This window comes from Hippoglossus hippoglossus, chromosome 13 (genome assembly GCF_009819705.1).
Source record: "Hippoglossus hippoglossus isolate fHipHip1 chromosome 13, fHipHip1.pri, whole genome shotgun sequence".
Lineage (NCBI taxonomy): Eukaryota > Metazoa > Chordata > Actinopteri > Pleuronectiformes > Pleuronectidae > Hippoglossus > Hippoglossus hippoglossus.
In genome coordinates this window covers 13085273-13103990 of record NC_047163.1, presented here as the reverse complement: position 1 = coordinate 13103990, position 18718 = coordinate 13085273, and the positions used below count along the sequence as shown (strand labels likewise).

The following is an 18718-nucleotide window of genomic DNA, read 5'->3' as shown; positions in this document are numbered from 1 at the left end:
TACAACTTAAACTGTAAGATTTTGAATAATGTTTTTGAGTTTTACTTTATTTTCAGAAGCTTTAAATTGAAGGTCATAGAAAGTGTGTGATATAATCTGTCATTCTACTTCCCTCTGCTCCCCCCCCCTCCCTAAACACCTGGACAAGCTTGGCTGACCCCCTTCCCCATAACTTTTATACACCTACTTTACAATAACCACTCTACCTTAAGAGACAAAGTCATCATTGTTTACAAGATTTTTGTCACATAACTCAAATGAAACTGTACTTGAGAGGAAACAGTCAGTCCAGCTGTGATGTATCACATATTTTTATCCACTAGAAGCCGCTAGAGCTCTGTGATGATGATGGACTGTGGTGTTTTAATAAGATAAAATCAAATAACACACAGATCAAATGTGGAAGCAGAAAGAATACTTACTTAAGTGCAGGATACCTGCACTACTATCTATTAGGATAATGAGCTATGATGTAACTTCCTGATATCTCCCAGGCCTATGTACAGTATGTCTTTTTCTTTCTTCACCTCAGGTTAGTCAGCCTGATTAAAGCCAGTGGGCAAACATAAGCTACTCTAATAAAGACTTTTTAATTCCTCCTCTACAGCAAGAAGTTTGTTTGCTTTTTATATGAAAATCTATCAACCTGGGACCAAAGAGCACATTTCTTTCCTTTTTCTGTCCAAAAAATAACTAAACAAAAAATGCTAATTGTATAGTCGCAGAGGACCATGGCTCTGCCTTCGTCTTCTCCTCATCTTTATTATAATCACTTCTCACAACATTTATACGCCTGAGCCTGGTTTGTCCCACTCAGCACTCTCACAGGTCTTGCTGATGCAGGCAGTGTAGCTCACACACACACACACACACACACACACACACACACACACACACACACACACACACACACACACACACACACACACACACACACACACACACACACACAGATAGTGTTATATGGAGTATTGTGGTTGTCAGGGGGCACTGGCAGCTCTTGATTTAAAACATCGATCAGGCTTTTATGGCTGCTGGTTCTGCTTGGGTATAGCACACCTCCTGCCGCAGCTCTCACAGCAGAAATCCTTGAATTTAAGTGGCACCATCACACTGGGAAAGCTAAGTGAACTTGTTCTCTGTGATCCGGCTCAGTAGATGAAGATATGTTTATAGTAATAAGTGGAGAAAGCAGTTGAATTTCATTTTTTGTGTCTTGTGCAGCCGCCTGATGCGTAACAGGGCTGGTCCTCTGATGTCTGCTTCATTAACTTTGTCTGATTGTGTCGTTGTGGCTGACTCCAAAAGGCCTCCCCTCCTCTGTGTGCACTGTTTGACCACATGCGGACTGCACAGCGGGCGGTATGTGAGACACCTCGTCATGCTTACGGCACAAGCCCCTCCATCAGTGGCCCGTAAACCGGACAGGAACAATGGAGACAATGGCAGCGAGGCGTGCTCAGCCCTGACGTACAGTGCTTCTAAGTTTGCTTGGTCCCTGCCGCCATATGTACAGGAGCTTTGGCCTTCCTGACAACAAAAGCCTCGCCGTGCGTCAGGATGCTTCGTTTTTTATTCCCCTGACACTGGCCCCTGCTGCATCAAACCTTGTGGGTGCTGACCTTTGACCTCTGGCAAGCAGCCAGACAAAGCAAGCAGAGACTCCCCCTCTTTGACACTTGCTGGATGAAGGAGAATGAGTAACACAATGACGTCTTGATGTCCTAACTGGAGCCAAAAGTGCATCCACTAAATACAGGCCTGCAGGGAGAGAATAATCGAGATAATCGGATTTTAAATTGTATTAAGATTATAGAGATTTGTTGTGATTTTGATATTAAAGGGTATTTTCCATCCAAATCTACTTTGATTCAATGCTGTGGGGTAATAAACAGGACATTTCCAATAGACCTGTATTTTTTATAGTATATGTTTGTTGTAGTCCTGTGATTAATTTATTACCTTAACTGATTGTCTATTTTTGATATTCCCTTAGCTGCTGCATAAATCTAATTTCCCCTATAGTGGGACTAATAAAGGTTTATCATAGGCCATAGTATACAACATATTTCCATTTTATAGTCTAAAATGGCTGAAACTTTTCTTTGATAAAATAATAAATCTTTAATACAATATTAAAGATGGTAATCAGGATACATTTTCGTATGCCAAAATATAAATGAAGTCTTAAGGAGAGGTGAAAGGCAATAAGAGAAAACATCTATGATTATGTGTCTTTGAAATAGATAAATATTGTTAAACACAAGAAAACAAACAGTAAAGAAAGTCAATGGTTTATTATAACAAGACAAAATGCCCCCACCCTCAAGCAAAACATCACAATGCACTTTTGTACAAGTGTGGAAGGGGAAGTGGTGAAAAAAATTGTACCACTTATAATAACATGAGGAATAACAGGAGGAATCGGTATGATAATATATTTCCATTGTCAGTATGGTAGAAGACAGAGAAAGACCTGTTACGTATTCATGAAGTATTCAAATCTACCGTCAAGATTTATTGAAATTAGTTTGGAAATGTGATCGTTTTTTTGGGGATATCATATAGAAACCCCAATGCCATCTGACAACGTTTTCTGAAAGCCTTTTCATTACATTTCTACAAACTCTGCAGCACATAATGAATCCTGTAGATTGCCTGGAGATATTAGACACAAACAAACAACTGATCGTAAGAAATAAAGTATTTAATGTATCTGATCTCATCAAACATGTTTTTCTGTGTAATTTCCCCTGATGACAGAGTCAGTGTGAGTCAGGAGCACAAGACAGGTGTCAGTGTGTGTGTGTGTGTGTTGACAGTGGGGGTGGGAACAGTTGCTCAGGTGACTGCAGCTGGTTACTCCCCCTGGAGACAAACCAGTAAGCAGTCATCTGCTGGTGACACAGGGAGCAGCCTCCTCTCTTGGCTTCATTCGCACGCGCACACTCACAGAGACAGCAGCCCGTGTCAGGTGCTATGGATGAGCATCTCATCTACACCTGTATTTATTAAACAAAAACACTTTATTTAAAAAACATTTTTTACAAGAAGACGTGAGCGCATCTCCTCTGTTATGGATCGACTGGATGAATGGGGCTTCAAGTCCAGGAGCATGAAGCTGGAGGAGGATTTCTACTTCGACTACGGAGCGGAGGAAATAACAGATTATCAGGACCCCAGTGAACTTGTGGTGGCTCTGAAACAAAAGGAGGAAGAGGTTATTTTGGCAGCTCAGCTGGGAAACGCTCTGCTCCTGGAAAACCGAGAGCTGAAAGAGCAGAGCGAGAAACTTCACGAGCAGTACGCAGACAAGCTGGAGGTAAGAGCGGACTTTACGCACAAGTGGTTTTCATATCAAACTCAGTTACAGTGGGTTTAATAGAAGCTTCGCGGGTGGTTGTGTATTTTAAAACTCTCGACGAGGCCTAATGCTGATGTTTGAAGTGGACGGATGAAGACGTGAGGTTTCCTGATTCTCTTTGAAGAATGTTCGTGTGCGTAAACTCAGAAATTTCGTATTATGGAGTCAGATTGAAGGTTAACTTTGACCACTCAGTTGACATGGATTGAAAAAATAACTATTATCAAGTATAGAAAATATAATGTTATCACAATATAATTTTCATCAATAGCAATATAACAAAAGTCCATCGATACATTGCTTATGTGTATTGTGCAAAACAGTGATGGGGTATAACACATAACTGATCTACCTCAGATTTGTACCATGTTTTGATGTTCATCAAGTGTGTGACTCTCTTAAAACCACAACACTCAGGACCAAAAATCAGTTTTTACACTTCAAAGAAATAATAATGTGACGTTTATCAATTGATATGAAATTTTTTATATTGTATTGTATTATATTGTCCAGCCTGAGTAGAAAATATCCCCCACATTAGTCTTGGATTTTTTAAGTATCATAAATTATACTGACCGTAGATTTGAGGTTATTTCTTATAGACTATATTAAATATAAGAAGTTACTTTCGCACTTCGACAGTAAGCTTTGATAATAAAGAGCTATTTGTGACTTGCAGTTTGAAAACACATGACATTCATAGTAATGTGGATACAAACAACATTTGTTGTGTGTGTCCTAATTAAACCTCATTCAGAATATTCTAAAATGCAATGAAAAGTCAGTTATTTAAATGTATATTAAGGGATTTTATCATAATTATGAAAACAGCTGCCAGGCACATGGTTCCATGTCAATATGTTGTGCTAATAAAATGTCAGTCTGGCTCAGCATAGAAGAGTTTCATCTACACTAATACAAAAGTTATCTGCACTGGTTATGTAAGCAACTGGCAACCTCCTCCTCCTCCTGCTCCTGCTGCAAAAATCCCACTTATGTAAGACACCAGCTCCTAAAGGGGTAATAAAAAATACAAGGATAGAACAATGTCAGCAGCGATGGAGAGATTCTCCATATTAAATACATGTCAACACAACAACAGAGGCAGCAAATGAGAGCATTTGGCCTGTCCCCTGCTGCCCAGCATCACACACCTGGGTGGTTGGTACAGACTAAATCCTGGTTGTCTCAAGGTGAAGGCTGTCGTCTGCCTCAGATCTTCTGTCCTGAGTCTTATCGGGTGCGATTAGGTGTTACATTACAGTATAAGGTCAAACAGCCAAGGTGGGAAAGTGTCAAAGTGCAAGGACTTATCTGATAGAGGTGGAAATATTAGGTGTTCATTGATTTTAAGTTTAATTAATCATTGTAGATTGTTCCGATTATTCAGCAGATTATGCTGTTTATTGCATAATGTAACAGAACATTGCTCTTTTTGTCTTATTTAACAATCCCAAAACTCAAAGATGTGTTTTTTTTTAACCATCATATTAAAGATGGAACTGTGATGCAGATTTTTGTTGTAGAATTACATTTATGTTGTAAATTCTCCGTGCAAATTGATTCAGATTACAGATGTCACAGATTTCCCATGATCCTTTCCCGGACTAATTGAGGCTCATTGTTGCAGTTTGTCCTCAGATTCCCCACAAAACAATGTGTTGTTGTTTGTCACATCCGATCGCCATCAAGGTTAATTCACCAGCAGTGTAATTTCAATCCAACACAGTACAAACACTTTGAGTGAGCTGTATTTGTTGTCATTTTGTTTGTCCCTCTGTGATGTTCCCACCGTCACCTATTAAGACGTTTTTTTCTTTTTTCCGCCTGTGTCTAGGGGCTGGAGCAGGGTCGGCATGAGCTGCGGTTGAAGCTGGAGGGCTGCCAGTCCCAGTGGGAGAGCCAGGTGGGGGACCTGGAGAGGGATGTGAGGGAGCTGAGCGCCCAGGTGGAGCGGCTCACCCTGGCGCTCAGCGAGGCCGAGAGGGACAAGAGTCGGGCCCAGCTGGAGCACAGCGAGCACACGCAGCGGCTCAGGGAGGAGCTCAACACCGTGAGTCCCCACACATGGATGGTAGAGTTGAGCAGAATGATTGAGTAAATTCAATGATAATGTGATTCTATCTGTACCACATTTATAAAGAAAAGTGAGCGTGAAGTACATATCTGGGTGTAAAGAAACCTCCGGGCTGCAGCAGGTAACTGAGCCTCGCTGAAACAAACACCTCCTGTGAATTTCAAGCAGTTGGTCCTCTGAGACAAACTCGATAAGGCGAGCTGTCACGCAATCCACACGCTGAAACTCTGTGTTCTTTACAAACCGCTCTGGTATCAGTCTGACTCAGTCTAATCTGCTCTCGAGCAAGGCCAGGCGCTCAGGCTGTTTATACACTCAGAGCAAGGCAGAGGCCAAAAAATGCTTACTGCACAAATACAGGAGAAAGCTTTCATCTGAGCAGGAGAGACCGAGGGGGAAGTGAAAGTCTGTTGTCTGTTCTGTTGTCGTCCTGAGACAAATGATCTGTGCCAGTGTGCAGCAGGATGGAGATGATATGTTAGTGCCACAGTCTGGTTTTAGATCCAGGACAGAGGAGAGGAAGATGCTGCTTCCACTTGAATTCCACTCATGCATGTTCGTCAGTTTTTTGGAAAAGAATCCAACACATGATCATGGGGCTGAAAGTAGTTAATTGATAACGTTCTCAATAATTAAGGACCTAGATTAAACCTAAAAAGCTAAAATATACTGGTTGCAACATCATGTACTCGACCAAATGTGAATATTTGCAGATTAAACTAAATATCTTTGGGTTTTGTAATGTTGGTCAGACAAATCCAGATTTCGAAGACATCATATTTGGGTCTGCAAACTTTCTCAATTTGTCTTTGACTTTTTACAGACCAAACTAACAATCAAAACTAGAATGACACTCACCTCTGCCAAGACCCAACACCACCACATTTCACACACTCATAGATATCAGTTCCCATAACATGCCTGATTATTTTCATTAAGAACCATGAATAGCTTCTGGGAAAATGCCCTCTCTTTCTATTTTAAAGAAAGTGGAAGGAAATTCCAGGATCAGCTAAATCATTCACTTGTTTTTGTGTAATCATGCTGATCTTATCAGGAAAAAACAACAACATTCATTTCTGCCTTTCAAAGTCACTTCTTGAGGAAAAATGCAGAACATTCAGATCCCAGCTTCTGTGTTTTCTGTCTTCGTCTGTTTTATCTCATAGTTAAGTGAAAATCTTTTAAGTTTTGAACAGTTGCTTCAGCAAGACAAGATAAGGGAAGACATCACCTTCAGCTTTAGTAAATAAAAAGCATTTTTCAATGACCTCGAATCACAAAACCATGAAACAATTGAATCACATGTGAGGATTGATTGGTTATAAGAATAATCATTAACTTCTGTCCTGTATGAGAACATTATAGTCTATGAAACCAGATGTGCTTTATTTAGTAACATAATTAAGTTTAGTGTTTAACTAGGTGACGTAATGGATAAAAACAGCTGAATGAATCATGATAAGCAACAATATGTGCTGAGGTTAAATCTCCGTGAGAAGACAACGTAGCCTGGCAGGAGAATCAAACCGGTGACATGTTTTACAGCCTCTTATCAGTGAAGCTGGAGGACCGTGAGTACTTTTCCAGCCTGAGAAAGGTGGGGCTGTTTTGCTAAACATTACCGATGTGACGTGTTGCTTCACACCTGACCAGTCACTCAGTGGAGCGGTTCCTTGTGTTGTTTTAAAGATGATCATCAAACCTGAGCTGGCAAAGTTAAAAATGAACCCAAACAACAGAGAGACACTCTCCCATGAGTCAAGGTCCGCAGAATGAGGAACTGTGAGAGTCCTTCCTCCTCAAGAACTTGCACTGAGGAAAAGCGACTCCCCAGATGTCCAGGAAAAGGTCCATTTAGATAAAAGGGGCTATCTCTGGTTAGGAAGTTCAAGAAGAAGGAAATGGGGAGGAAACATTTTTTTTTACTTGGCTGTCGGGCATCAGACGTGTGTAACTCTGGAGTCGTGAGGGAAAAGAAAAGGCAGAGCGAGAGGAGGGTCCATGCCTGAAGTGTCTTTACCAGACGTGGTGGTAAATGTTACTGCTGCCTCTGTTGCTGTGCTGCCGGGTGTGGTGAGTTGTGTTTGTGTGTCTGTGCTTATGTGGGTGTGTGTTTGTACAGACGCTTCCACAGTTATGATAGGAGCAGGAGATTTGGTCCTGATTATTATTTTCACTTCAAATGGTGAATAAAAAGTGAAAAATATCAGTCACATCAGAATATCCATGTTTGGGATCAGAGGGCAGTGTTGGGCCCAGTAAAATTTTGTTTTACTTTTGCTTTACTCAAACAATGAAATACCTCGACCAAGGAGGTCATGTTTTCATCCCTGTCTGTTTGTTTGTTGGTTTGTTGGTTTGTTGGTTTGTTTGTTTGTTTGTTTGCAGGATGACACAAAAACAACTGAACCAATTTCCATGACATTTTGTGGAGGGATGGGGCCTCACTCAGGGAAAGATCCGTTAAAGTTGAGATGCGGATCAGGGGGCGGATCCGGGGGATTTGCATTGATCTATCAGAGAATAATTCATGGATGTTGTTGGAAAAAAATCAGGGGACTGATATTTATGAGATCTGGTGCAGATCCAAATCTTGGTGCAGTGAATTTAAATGTGGTTTAATCAGGAGACTCTAGGATCTTAGGAGAGGTACGCACTCCACTGTGTGTAATTCCAGGGTTATTTGTCTTTATGGATATAAAGCTAATATTTTTGGTAAGGAAATAAGAAATTCCAAGGCCCCAGCAGCCTTTGGTGCTGATACATGTTGCCATTTGTGGAAAAAAAGCTGTAAATAGTTTTGGTTTTAAGTTAAATGTCCTTGCTGATGTATAATTGTACATCAGCGGACTATTCAAGCTGCTCTCGGAGTCTGTAGTCTTTTTGTAGATTGTGAGTCTACATATAATGAAGCACGAGCTGGTTTTCAAAGAGCTTGAAACTCGATATCGTAATTGTGGGAGTGTAACAGGAGCCTGACGGGAATCTGGAGGAGGAGGTCGACGACTGTATCGCGCTGCAGAAACCTGAGAGAGAATGAATTCATTGTGTTGACCAGCAGCAGCAAAGTAAAGCTCTGATGTGAGGGGTTAGATTTACTGGTTCATCTGATGCAGCGGCTGCACAAACTGACTCTATAAAGAGCAGCTCAGGTGCAGGAGGATTAAGGTGTTAATACAGCAGAGAGTGTTAAATGATGTCAGGATGTTTTCCGGCTGATCCCTTTACCAATGTTTTAATTTCTGCCACTGGAAAACACCTGAGAACACTTTAATGAAGCAATAAGTTTGTTGATTCAGTTTTGAAAGGGGATTTCCAGCTTATCTGTAAAAGAAAAAAACATGAAGTCTGATTCTCCCGAGCCAGACGGTTATGAAATTATTTACACTGAAGGAAAGAAAAATGGGATTGAGATGTTTTGCTGATTAAGTTTCACTCTTGTGCAAGAACATCTTTCACAGCTCAACATTATCAGTGTATTAGAAATCTGTATGTAAACATCTACTGAAGAGGAGAAGGAATACCAGTCCGGAGCTGAGGGAGAGTGGTGAGATAAGATAAACTGCACATTCTGATGAAACTGGGTTTGTTTATTGGGAAGAGTCATTTGATTTGACTCTTAAGAATTACGGTAAGCTCAGGACATTAGAGTTAAGTTGAATATAGCCCCCATTATTACTCTATTCACTGTCATGTTTCACCCCAAAAAGCAGGAAATCATCTCATTTGAGAAACTAAAACCAGCAAACATTTGGTTCCATCAATTTTCTGTTGATCAGCTAAACAATTAATCGACTAACTGTTGAAGCTCTACTTTAAAAAAAACAAAACATAGTTTAATTCATTGATTAATTGAGTAAAGAGTGAAAATTATCAGCACTTTCAGCTTAAAATATTTTCTCCACCCTGTTTTTATCAATAAAGTTGGACTGGGCATTAACTAAATATTTAGTGATCTGGTCTTTTTTCCCCCCACTCTTCCCCTCTTGTTTTCGGCCCAACGGTACATGATTACCTTCACTGATCACAGTTTGTTATTTGACAACTTGACAAATCCCTCACTGCGGGTTTCCGTTATTGTAAAATGAGACGCCTAAATTGAGGCGAGCCCCGTGACCTCTGCCCCTCTGGCAGCATCACCCAGCTCATAAACAAAAAGAAAAAGACAGTATACATCGCAGAGAGATATAAATCTTTCATTTGCTCTTTTGATGCTGCCGCCGGTGCCCCATCGTCCCAGGGGAAAGCCGTCTTTTCTGTGTCCTCCCCGAGGGGCTCGGCTGTGGCTGGGGTGGTCAGCTGTTGTTGGATACCTCTGTGTTTGGACTGGTGAGGGCCTGAGGCTCGGGGGCCATGCGAGGGGATGCCATCTTTGTCTCTCTACCAAATGGAGCGTCCTCCTTCCACTTCTGTTTTGGTCGATTCTCAGTGGGTCGCTGCCCCTATTGTGGAGGAGACCCATGTTGGCGGGACGAGGCAGCAGTAATGATGACTCACAGACACAAACGTTCATCTTCAAGGCCCCCCCCCCCCCTTTCTCCTCCTCATAGTGTGTCTGCATGCTATGTTTTGTTATTGTCCATCAGTGCATGCTTTACTCTCAGACACACACACACACACTTCCCACTAATTTTAGCCCTCACGCCGGCCTCACTTCCTCCGCACACTCTTGCAAACACGTACACACAAGCTGTCCCCTCCACTCTACCCCCCCGATGTCCAAGTTTACCCTCCACCACATTGTTGTCTAATGTGGCATGATGATGTCACTGGCAAGTCCAAGATGCCCCCTGCTCCATCTGCCTCAGAGGACGCTCTTTCATCTTGCATTATGTGGCGGTGATGGGACCTGACAGGGGCCCACCGGACTGCTGAGTAAGGGGAACTGAGGGTCCGAGACCGGGACGGGGGGGGAGGGGTTGGTGTGAGGGCGACGGGTTGTTCACCCGGGGCCGTCAGAAGTATAACAGCGGTATAAAAAAATTTATGTGTGTCTGTTAAAGGGGTAAAGTTTTGGAATAGATATGATGAGGAACAAAAAACATGTAACCCTTAAAACCATGGACCCACTTATAAAGACAATAATCCATCTCACGATTACTGGTCAAAAACAGCCAATATGCCCTTAATGTGTGGTTATGAGTTCTGAGTAGGTTCTTTTCTTCTTTTTTTTACCTGAAGGAATTTGAGGGCTGAAGTTGTGAAAATATCCAGTGAAAGCAAAACTGATTTTTCTTCTTTCAAACCTTTAATCTGATTGTTATGTCCTCCCAGTTTTTTTTTTTTTTTTTTATCTCTGGATCTTATTGGGATGTAGCTTGGGAACCACCGAAACACACAGTAGCCACTTTCAGTTTTTTTTAGGGCAAAGTCATGTTTCATTTTCCTTCTGTTACAGGGCCCATAGAAAAAACAATAGTAATCCCAACCTTTAGGGCAGATATCATGTTATATTTCTTCCCACCGGGGTCTCTATCACAGGTCTGTATCTCAGAGACCTCCTGCTACACATATATGGTTATTTTTAGATGCAAGATTGTGTTCTCAATTCTCTTAAAGCTCCTGCCTCGGGTCAGCTTTGTTTTTAAATTTAAAGTTGAGTGATCCCACTTTTCTTGCTCTATGACTTCTGGCCTACATCCTTCTGTAATCTTTTCCTCATGTCAGAAGGGTTGACCTGCTGACCTTCACATTCAAAAGCTACATTTCTGTTTTCTTTCACCCTATTTGTACATTTTGTGTGTCTGATGTGCATTTTCTGTGTGTTTAGGCAATGGAGGTGGAGCGGGCCGTGTCCAGCGAGCTGCAGGCTCTAAAACACGAGCTCCAGCAGAAGGGAAGCCACAACAGGCCACAGGATGAGGAGCTGATCAGTGCCATGAGGGAGCAGGTAACTACTGCACACGAGTATACATGCACCAATGAAACCAATGCTAAAGCCTAAACAACAAAATAAATACCAAAACCCCCAAAAAACAAAACCCCAAAACAGTGACCAGACTGGAAAGAGTTCTTGTCTGTAATGCTGATTTCATTTCCAGACACTGGTTCATCTGGCCTTAGCTTCAGTTTAGTGTCATTTACAGAAGAAAATCCTTGACTGAGGGTTTTTGAGGTTCAAAGTTTTCTTTCCCAATACGTAAAGAACATCATTTGAGTGTCTAAATCTCACAGTAAAACTAAAATGAGCAGGCATCAGAAGTAATCCAGGCACATAAAGCAAACGTAGAGAAATGAAATAAGACAAACCATTAAACAAAACAGTACAAAGGCTACAAAGATACATGAATTGTTCCCCGGGAAAGAGCACTATCTCACAATGTTAAAGGAAGTGAGTAAACAATGCCTGTTTGTGCCCTGTTGTCTGGAACTGCACTAAAAGTTAATGGGCTCTTTCTTGGCCCATGTTCCTACTTTCCACCAAATTTCTTGGAAATATGTTTTTGTGTAATCCTGCTGATAAACAGATGAACAAACAAACAAACAAACAAACAAACAAACAAACAAACAGACAGGGGTCAAAACATAACCTCCTCGGCGATGGTAAAAATGCAGCACAAATACAACAACAGCAGTTTCTCAAAATAGAAGACTAATTTCTACGTCTGTAGAAAAATAAACACGAAGACAGACGTTAAAAAAAGAAAACAAACTTGACAAAACTTATCTTGATAATGATTAGTCTTTTTTTTTTTACAGATTCAAAAGAGATTCATTATTAATTGTAACTAATAAAGCATTTTCTGTTCTTCAAGCAGCAACACACGCACTCTTTCACTCTGTACTTGTGATGACTTGTTTCCAAAAAGCAGAAACCAAACAACATTCCTTTGATATAGAAGAGAAAGGGTCTACTGCATTTTTTACTCTTCCAGGAAATGTGTTTTGTTTTTTCAGGCAGAATCAAGTCAAAGAAAAACTCCCAATTTCTCAATGCTCCCAGATATTAATATTTGTGGATTGATGTGGTGTGATTTAAGGGATCAGCTGGAGGTGGTCGGGAGTCAGAGAGGTTTTTTTACTTCATATCTGTGTGTATTTTTTTAGGTGTTGCGTCTCACCCAGAAGGAGCAGGGGCTGGAGGAGCGTTTGAAGAGCGTGTGTCAAGAAAACTCTGAGCTGAGGACGAGTTTGGCCTCTTTACACACACGTCTGGCTCTGCACGACCAACTCAACCAGCAGCACAGCCAGCAGGTGCGCACCTTCTGCATTTATACATCACCTAGTGAAAACCCACAAGCACCACGACACAGACGCACCACGAGCTTCACTCTTTCAGACAACACAGAGCAGCTCAGTGCGGTCGGTGTATGAATGAAAGAGCCTCAATAACAAAGGGGATTTTCTGCGCCCTGCCCGGGTTTCGGTGGGATTGTGGAAAACATTGCTAAACAATCACCTCATCCCCGTCATTGTAACTTTTGCTCACAGCTCTGGATTCCACTTGTGTTCGTTCGTTGAGTTTCACGTCGGGCTCGGGGCTGGAATCTGGCACGTCAGGATTTCTCTCGCGCTGAACATTAGTAGAGTTTTTAGACGGTGTCTCACGATGCAAGTTTTTTAAAAAGCACACTTTTACGCCTAGAGTAAAAAAAACAAGTGTTACAATATCCTTCTTCCTCTGTCAGTTATCCATTTAATAATCTACGAGGATCTTAATGTCTGTCGTCTGTTGTAAAACCTCAGACTCATACCTATGCCTGTGTGTTCTGTATCTACACATGTTCATTTGTGTGTTCATCCCTGTGCTGTTTGTTTCCAGCTCGCAGAGGCGTGGCAGGAGGTGGAGGTGGCCCGGGGTCGCTCCCAGCAGCTGCAGGCCCAGGTGGAAGAGCTTCAGGAGGAGGTGTCCCTCCAGGAAGCCAGGAGCCAAGGAGACGCCTCCCTGCTGTCTGAGCTGGAGAGCAGCCTGGAGACGGCAGGGCTGGGACTCAGCAAAGAGGAGGTACGGAAACAGAAGCACTCGAGTGGATAAGTGTTCAACACAGTTTGTTTAAGACGTTGTGTCAGAGCAGAAGAAAATCTGGCGTAAATCGGACTCTTGCCAGTGGGATTTTAGGAAAAATACAAAAGATGATTAAAAAGGGATCAATGAAGTAAAAAATATTTCCACAAAGGTCAAACATTGACCAAAGACTTTCATATAACCTACATTATACAATATAAACAAATATAGTGAGAGGATATGAATAATAGAAAAAAGGGCAACATATCAGTTACTTATTTAGCTGGATTAGCCATAAAACATTATTTTATTCAGTTTTATTAAACTGTTTCTGATTGAACTCTATTACAATATTTGCCAATATTATGATTTGAATATTATATATATAGAATATTAGGATTTTTATCTACATCAGATGTTGTTCTCACAGTTTCAGTCAGTGCTGCAGATTGAATGTGCAAAATGAAACAAAGTCCAGAAATCGTAAAACACAGACATAATCTGAACTATACAACAAACTCTGACTTAACTACAAAGCAGAGGCAATAAATTCAACAGTGTTTCTCCACACTGTGGTTGGCAAGTGACAGTTTTGGTCTTGTTCTATTGTTGTCCTGCCCACAATGAATCATGTATGTTCTCAGAGGAAACAATGTTCCTGTGATGACTGGAAACACACACTTTGCATTTATGTGTCTCAGCTGAAAAAAAACTGTGAGATCACATGTTAATGACACCAGAGAAACATCATCTAAGCTGAATTAAAGCTGAAAATAGTTGGAATTGTATGAATGTATGAAAGCAGAAGTAAAGTAGCTGTGTCTGCAGAAAGGAACGCTCTGACAGAACATCTTGTGCAAGTTCTCTGTGACAGTGTGACTTGTGTTTGATGCAAAAAGAAGGTGTGAAAGTCCTGGTGTGCAAAGCGAAGACGCCACAAAAGGAACATCTGATGAGGCGCGGTGCGGAAGACCCACGTTTGATTTACGCCTTTCGAGAGGACAGGAAAACTGACTTGAAAACAGTGAAGCAAAGACTTCTAGATCTCACGCTCTGGCCGTCTGCCATTATTGTTTTGTTCCAGCAGGAAAATGTGATGTATAACTCGACCTGTGAGTCATTCGATACATTTCCTGTTTGTCACGACCACATCGCCGGAGAGTTTCTTCTTTAAAGGCACATGTGTCTATGACCTTATCATAAAATATGACATGATTATCTCTTCTAAAAAAAACAAACCTGTGTTCAGTTATCATGAGATCAGTACCGTCGTGCTACATTTGAGTCAAGGAAGTAAGTCAGAAATAAAGTGATGAGGTCATACTCCCAATAATGTCACATGTGAAGAGAATAAAGTATATCACATGCTGAAGTGTAAAGAGGAAAAGAAATGCCTGGTTTTGACCCAGTTTTATTTGTCAGGGATCATCTGAAACATTAGTTCTCTTCTATTATGTCAAGTACAGAAGTGTCTGCACTTCACTTGAGTATTTTTCTGATGATATTTTACTTTGTCTCCCTACATTTTAACACAAATATCTGTACTTTCCACTACGTAGTTTTTCAAAACAGGCTCGTTATTTTCGTTTTAATGCATTTTTGTGGAATTATCTGTTTCATATATAATATAGTACATTCTTTTTTCATTTCATTTGAAGTAAGAGTGTTTAAGTTAAATAGTCTTTGAACTATATTCATGCGACATGAGTCTAAAGTTTGCCTTGCACAGATACATCCAGTAGAAATATACTTTAAGTGCGTTTCAAAGCATGTAGTTTTACACTTTTCATGATACGTTTTGAACACAATTATCTGTACTTCTGCTTGAGTACAGAATGTCTTTTTGTCATAATAAATATAAATCAACATGCCCTCCTCCCTTTTCTACGCAGCTAAGACAAGAAATGGGGTCCATCCTTCAGTTACTGCTCCCACTGACCCAGGATCCGAGCTGCTCAGCGGGGTCAGATTTCCCGGATCAACGGGACGACCTGCAGTCCGTGCTGCTCCGGCTGAAGGGGGTGGCCCAAACCCTGGCGCAGGGATCCAGCCCTCAGGTGGGTGAGAGACACACAAAAAGAGCAAGTGGGGCAGGAGAGGAAATGAAAAGAAAAGGTCGACCTTGTTTTTTGAAACAAGAGGAGGATGGGAGTTTTTGAACCATTTGTCATTACACTATACAAATGTTTTAATGTTAAACTCCCTGCTCTAAAGTCCTAACGTCCAGTGCTCTCATATTCTTACATAGTCTTACATTAATGGGATCCAGATCTATAAAGCAGCCTACTCTCATCACACAGCCATCAATTTATTCAGTTACCCTATCTGCCCCCCAGTGGCTGTCAATGGTCCTAGTGTCTTTACTTTGAACCATGCTGAGTAACAGTGCAACCTTGTTTGTCTAAAGAATGCCTTTGAATTGTTGCCATTGTCAGCTTTACTAAACCTCTGTTTGCTGTGACCGAGTGTGTACAGCTGTCCAGTTGTGTCTCATGGCATGTGTAGACCAGTCAGACCAGTAACACACATGCATCTGTAACTAAATATCCCTGCCCAGCCACTTCTTCCCTTGGAGCAACATGCAAATAGGCCAGAAACTTGCTTTTGGTGTAAATGTCTGTGAAATGCTCGACTGAAACCCGATCTTTTTGGTAATGTCTCCGTTTCAGGAGCTGAATCTGGCTTTTGTCGACAGGACGGCTGATCAGTGTGGGAATAGGAGTGAGGCACAGGAGCTGAGGGATCAGGTAACCCAGTGTTGAACAAATACGTCTGTCAGGGAGGAGCAGCACCTGTGGCTGCTCCATTATTTTAGGATTTGGCTCTGCCGGTACTGACCTTGTTACTGTCACTGTAATCCATCTTAGTGTCAGATTCAGGAGTTTTTATTTGACACAAGGTTACATTGTCTGGTGGCAAATTTAATTCAAATAAATTAAATAATATACTACATCACTTGTAGAGGTCTGTTAAGTTTAGAAGTTAGTTATCATAGGTGTGTGGCCGAGTCTAACACCCGGATTATTATTCAGGTTCACAAATTACATCAACGTGTCTTTAGTTTTTGTTTTATTACGAATTGTAAATTGCAACATAAGTGGTGTTGCTTTAGTGCAGCAATCCTTTAACATTGCTTTGAGTCTTTGAAACCCATTTTAGTGCAACAACAATGTCGTCTGTATTGTGCTTTAGGCAAACAGAGTCTAATCACCGCTCATGTTATGTTCCTCCTGCAGAATGTCCAGCTACAGCAGGAAAACACTGAGCTGAGACAGAAGCTGCTGAACGTCAAGGAACAAGGTGAAGTTGTCCAACAGGCCATCAGAGACCGAGATGAAGCTATAGCCAAGTGAGAAACTCATCACTTCTTAATACCATCACTGTAATTTACAATATCAAATATATCTCACATTCCATTATAAATCAAATCCCTTTTTCAGTCAAATATATGTAAATGTTTGGGTTTATCTATGACTGAAGAGGTTTCCTTAATTTCTTCATAGGAAAAACCTGATGGAGGTGGAGTTGGTGCGAAGTAAAAACGACATGATGTCTCTGAACAACCAGTTATTAGAAGCCATCCAACGTAAACTGGAACTGTCCCAGGAGCTGGAGGCCTGGCAGGTGGGCTACATGTTTCTCTGTTAATGCTTTTTCCCCTTCTCATCCAGTCTACATTATCCTACAGCTCCCTATATGCTGTAGTTCTATCACTCCATCTCACTGTCTTCTAAATCTTTCTGCGCATGTCCTACTTCATGAAACCTTTGACCAATGTATGTGATTTACAATTTTAAGCTGTAAAACATCACAGATTATATTCATAAATAATCACTGAGGCATGCTGCGTGCAGTTCTAGTGATAGATGACAGACACGAGAGGGATGGGTCTTATTGTGAGTGTCGTCAGTGGAAGGTCAGGGACGGACGCAGCCATATTTCTCTCATTCTCTTACCAGTCATGAAGGTTATGAATGGCATTTGAGGTAGTTGTTAATATGATTTTGATTTTTACAGTCTATGGAGGAAAGCAGCAGTATGCTAATTCCTCTTAAAAGGACAAATTCATCTAAATGAAATATATGCAGAGTTCAGAATCAGAATCTTAACTCCTGAAGTGAAAAAAAGCACATTGTTGACAAATCAAATAAATCTCATACAATCAGAGGATGACGTACACTGAGTTAGAAATGTATAATGACGATTTGGAGATGCTAATCTTGCCGAACATGAGACACCAGCCTTAGTTGCTGGCCCTCAGACCTCCTGCTCATCCCTTCTTCCCCTCCACCTCTCCTCAGGATGACATCCAGATCATCATCAACCAGCAGCTGAGGTCCCAGCAGCAGTCGGAGCAGCCTCAGAAGAAACCTGCCTCCAACAGCATGTCATTCTTCCGCAGGCCCAGCAAGGTGGCCTCCACCTGGACCCACCAGCCCACCTCCTCCTCCTCCTCATCCTCATCCTCAACCTGGAGTTCAGACATTAATCCGGACAAACCCCAGTCCCCCTGGAGGGACTGGTTAAGACGTGGGAAAGGAGTGCAGTATGGCAAATAAAGGACGCTGAGTATGAGAGGACAGAGGGACGTCACAACTGAACTGATTTATGTTTGGTGCTAAAGAGCCATAAAAACACTTTTGATTCAGTGATGAACAACAGAGCCACACTGGACTTTTCAAACAGACACTGACTGAAAGACATTTTACTGAGAGGCTGAGCCTTCATTAAACCTAAAATGTGACAACCTGCAACACTGTCATGTTCACAGAATCACGCTCAAAGGTTTGCTTGAGACTGTAAATATTGTGCCTTATTTTGTAGTAATGTGAATGTCTTTCTGTCTGAGACTTTATATCATATACTGTGCATAATACTGTAGATGTAGACAGTTGGAGTATCTGTTTGGATTATTTAATGTAACAGAACAAAGCAAAAAATGTAATGTCAGGAAAGAAATGATAAAGATTTCATTTGTTAAAAAGAGTTAAAAAGATTGTATAAAAAAAGTTTGATTTGTTTAAGAAACACTATGTTTACTGAGAAAGCTGTTTTTCTATAATTTTGTTCCTTTTTTGTTTTCAATATAAAACAAATATGTTTCTGAATAATCAGAATAATGGTAGAGCATGTGTGTGTGTGTGTAGCAGACACATGTACTGTATGTGTATGTACTGTGACTCAGTGTTCACTATCGAAGCTGCTTAGTTCAAACTGTGTTGTGTCCTAGGTTGTGTGACTGAAAACTTCTGGAATGATTTGCCAGAACATTTCATAAAGAACAAATAATCCTGTCAGATTTGTGTCTGTGAGTCTTTGTGTTCAGAAT

General features: G+C 41.2%; 1 protein-coding gene across 1 annotated transcript; it reads left to right on the top strand.

Annotated features, from left to right (window-relative positions):
* The first annotated feature begins 2897 nt into the window (after positions 1 to 2897).
* Positions 2898 to 18688, top strand: si:ch211-235m3.5 (BICD family-like cargo adapter 1). The gene is made up of 10 exons (XM_034604863.1): positions 2898 to 3322; positions 5202 to 5417; positions 11215 to 11334; positions 12492 to 12638; positions 13207 to 13389; positions 15282 to 15446; positions 16059 to 16136; positions 16626 to 16738; positions 16893 to 17013; positions 17691 to 18688. Exons 1-10 carry the CDS (start codon positions 3077 to 3079, stop codon positions 17946 to 17948), a joined length of 1647 nt encoding a protein of 548 aa, XP_034460754.1. The 5' UTR covers positions 2898 to 3076; the 3' UTR covers positions 17949 to 18688.
* Positions 18689 to 18718: the final 30 nt, after the last annotated feature.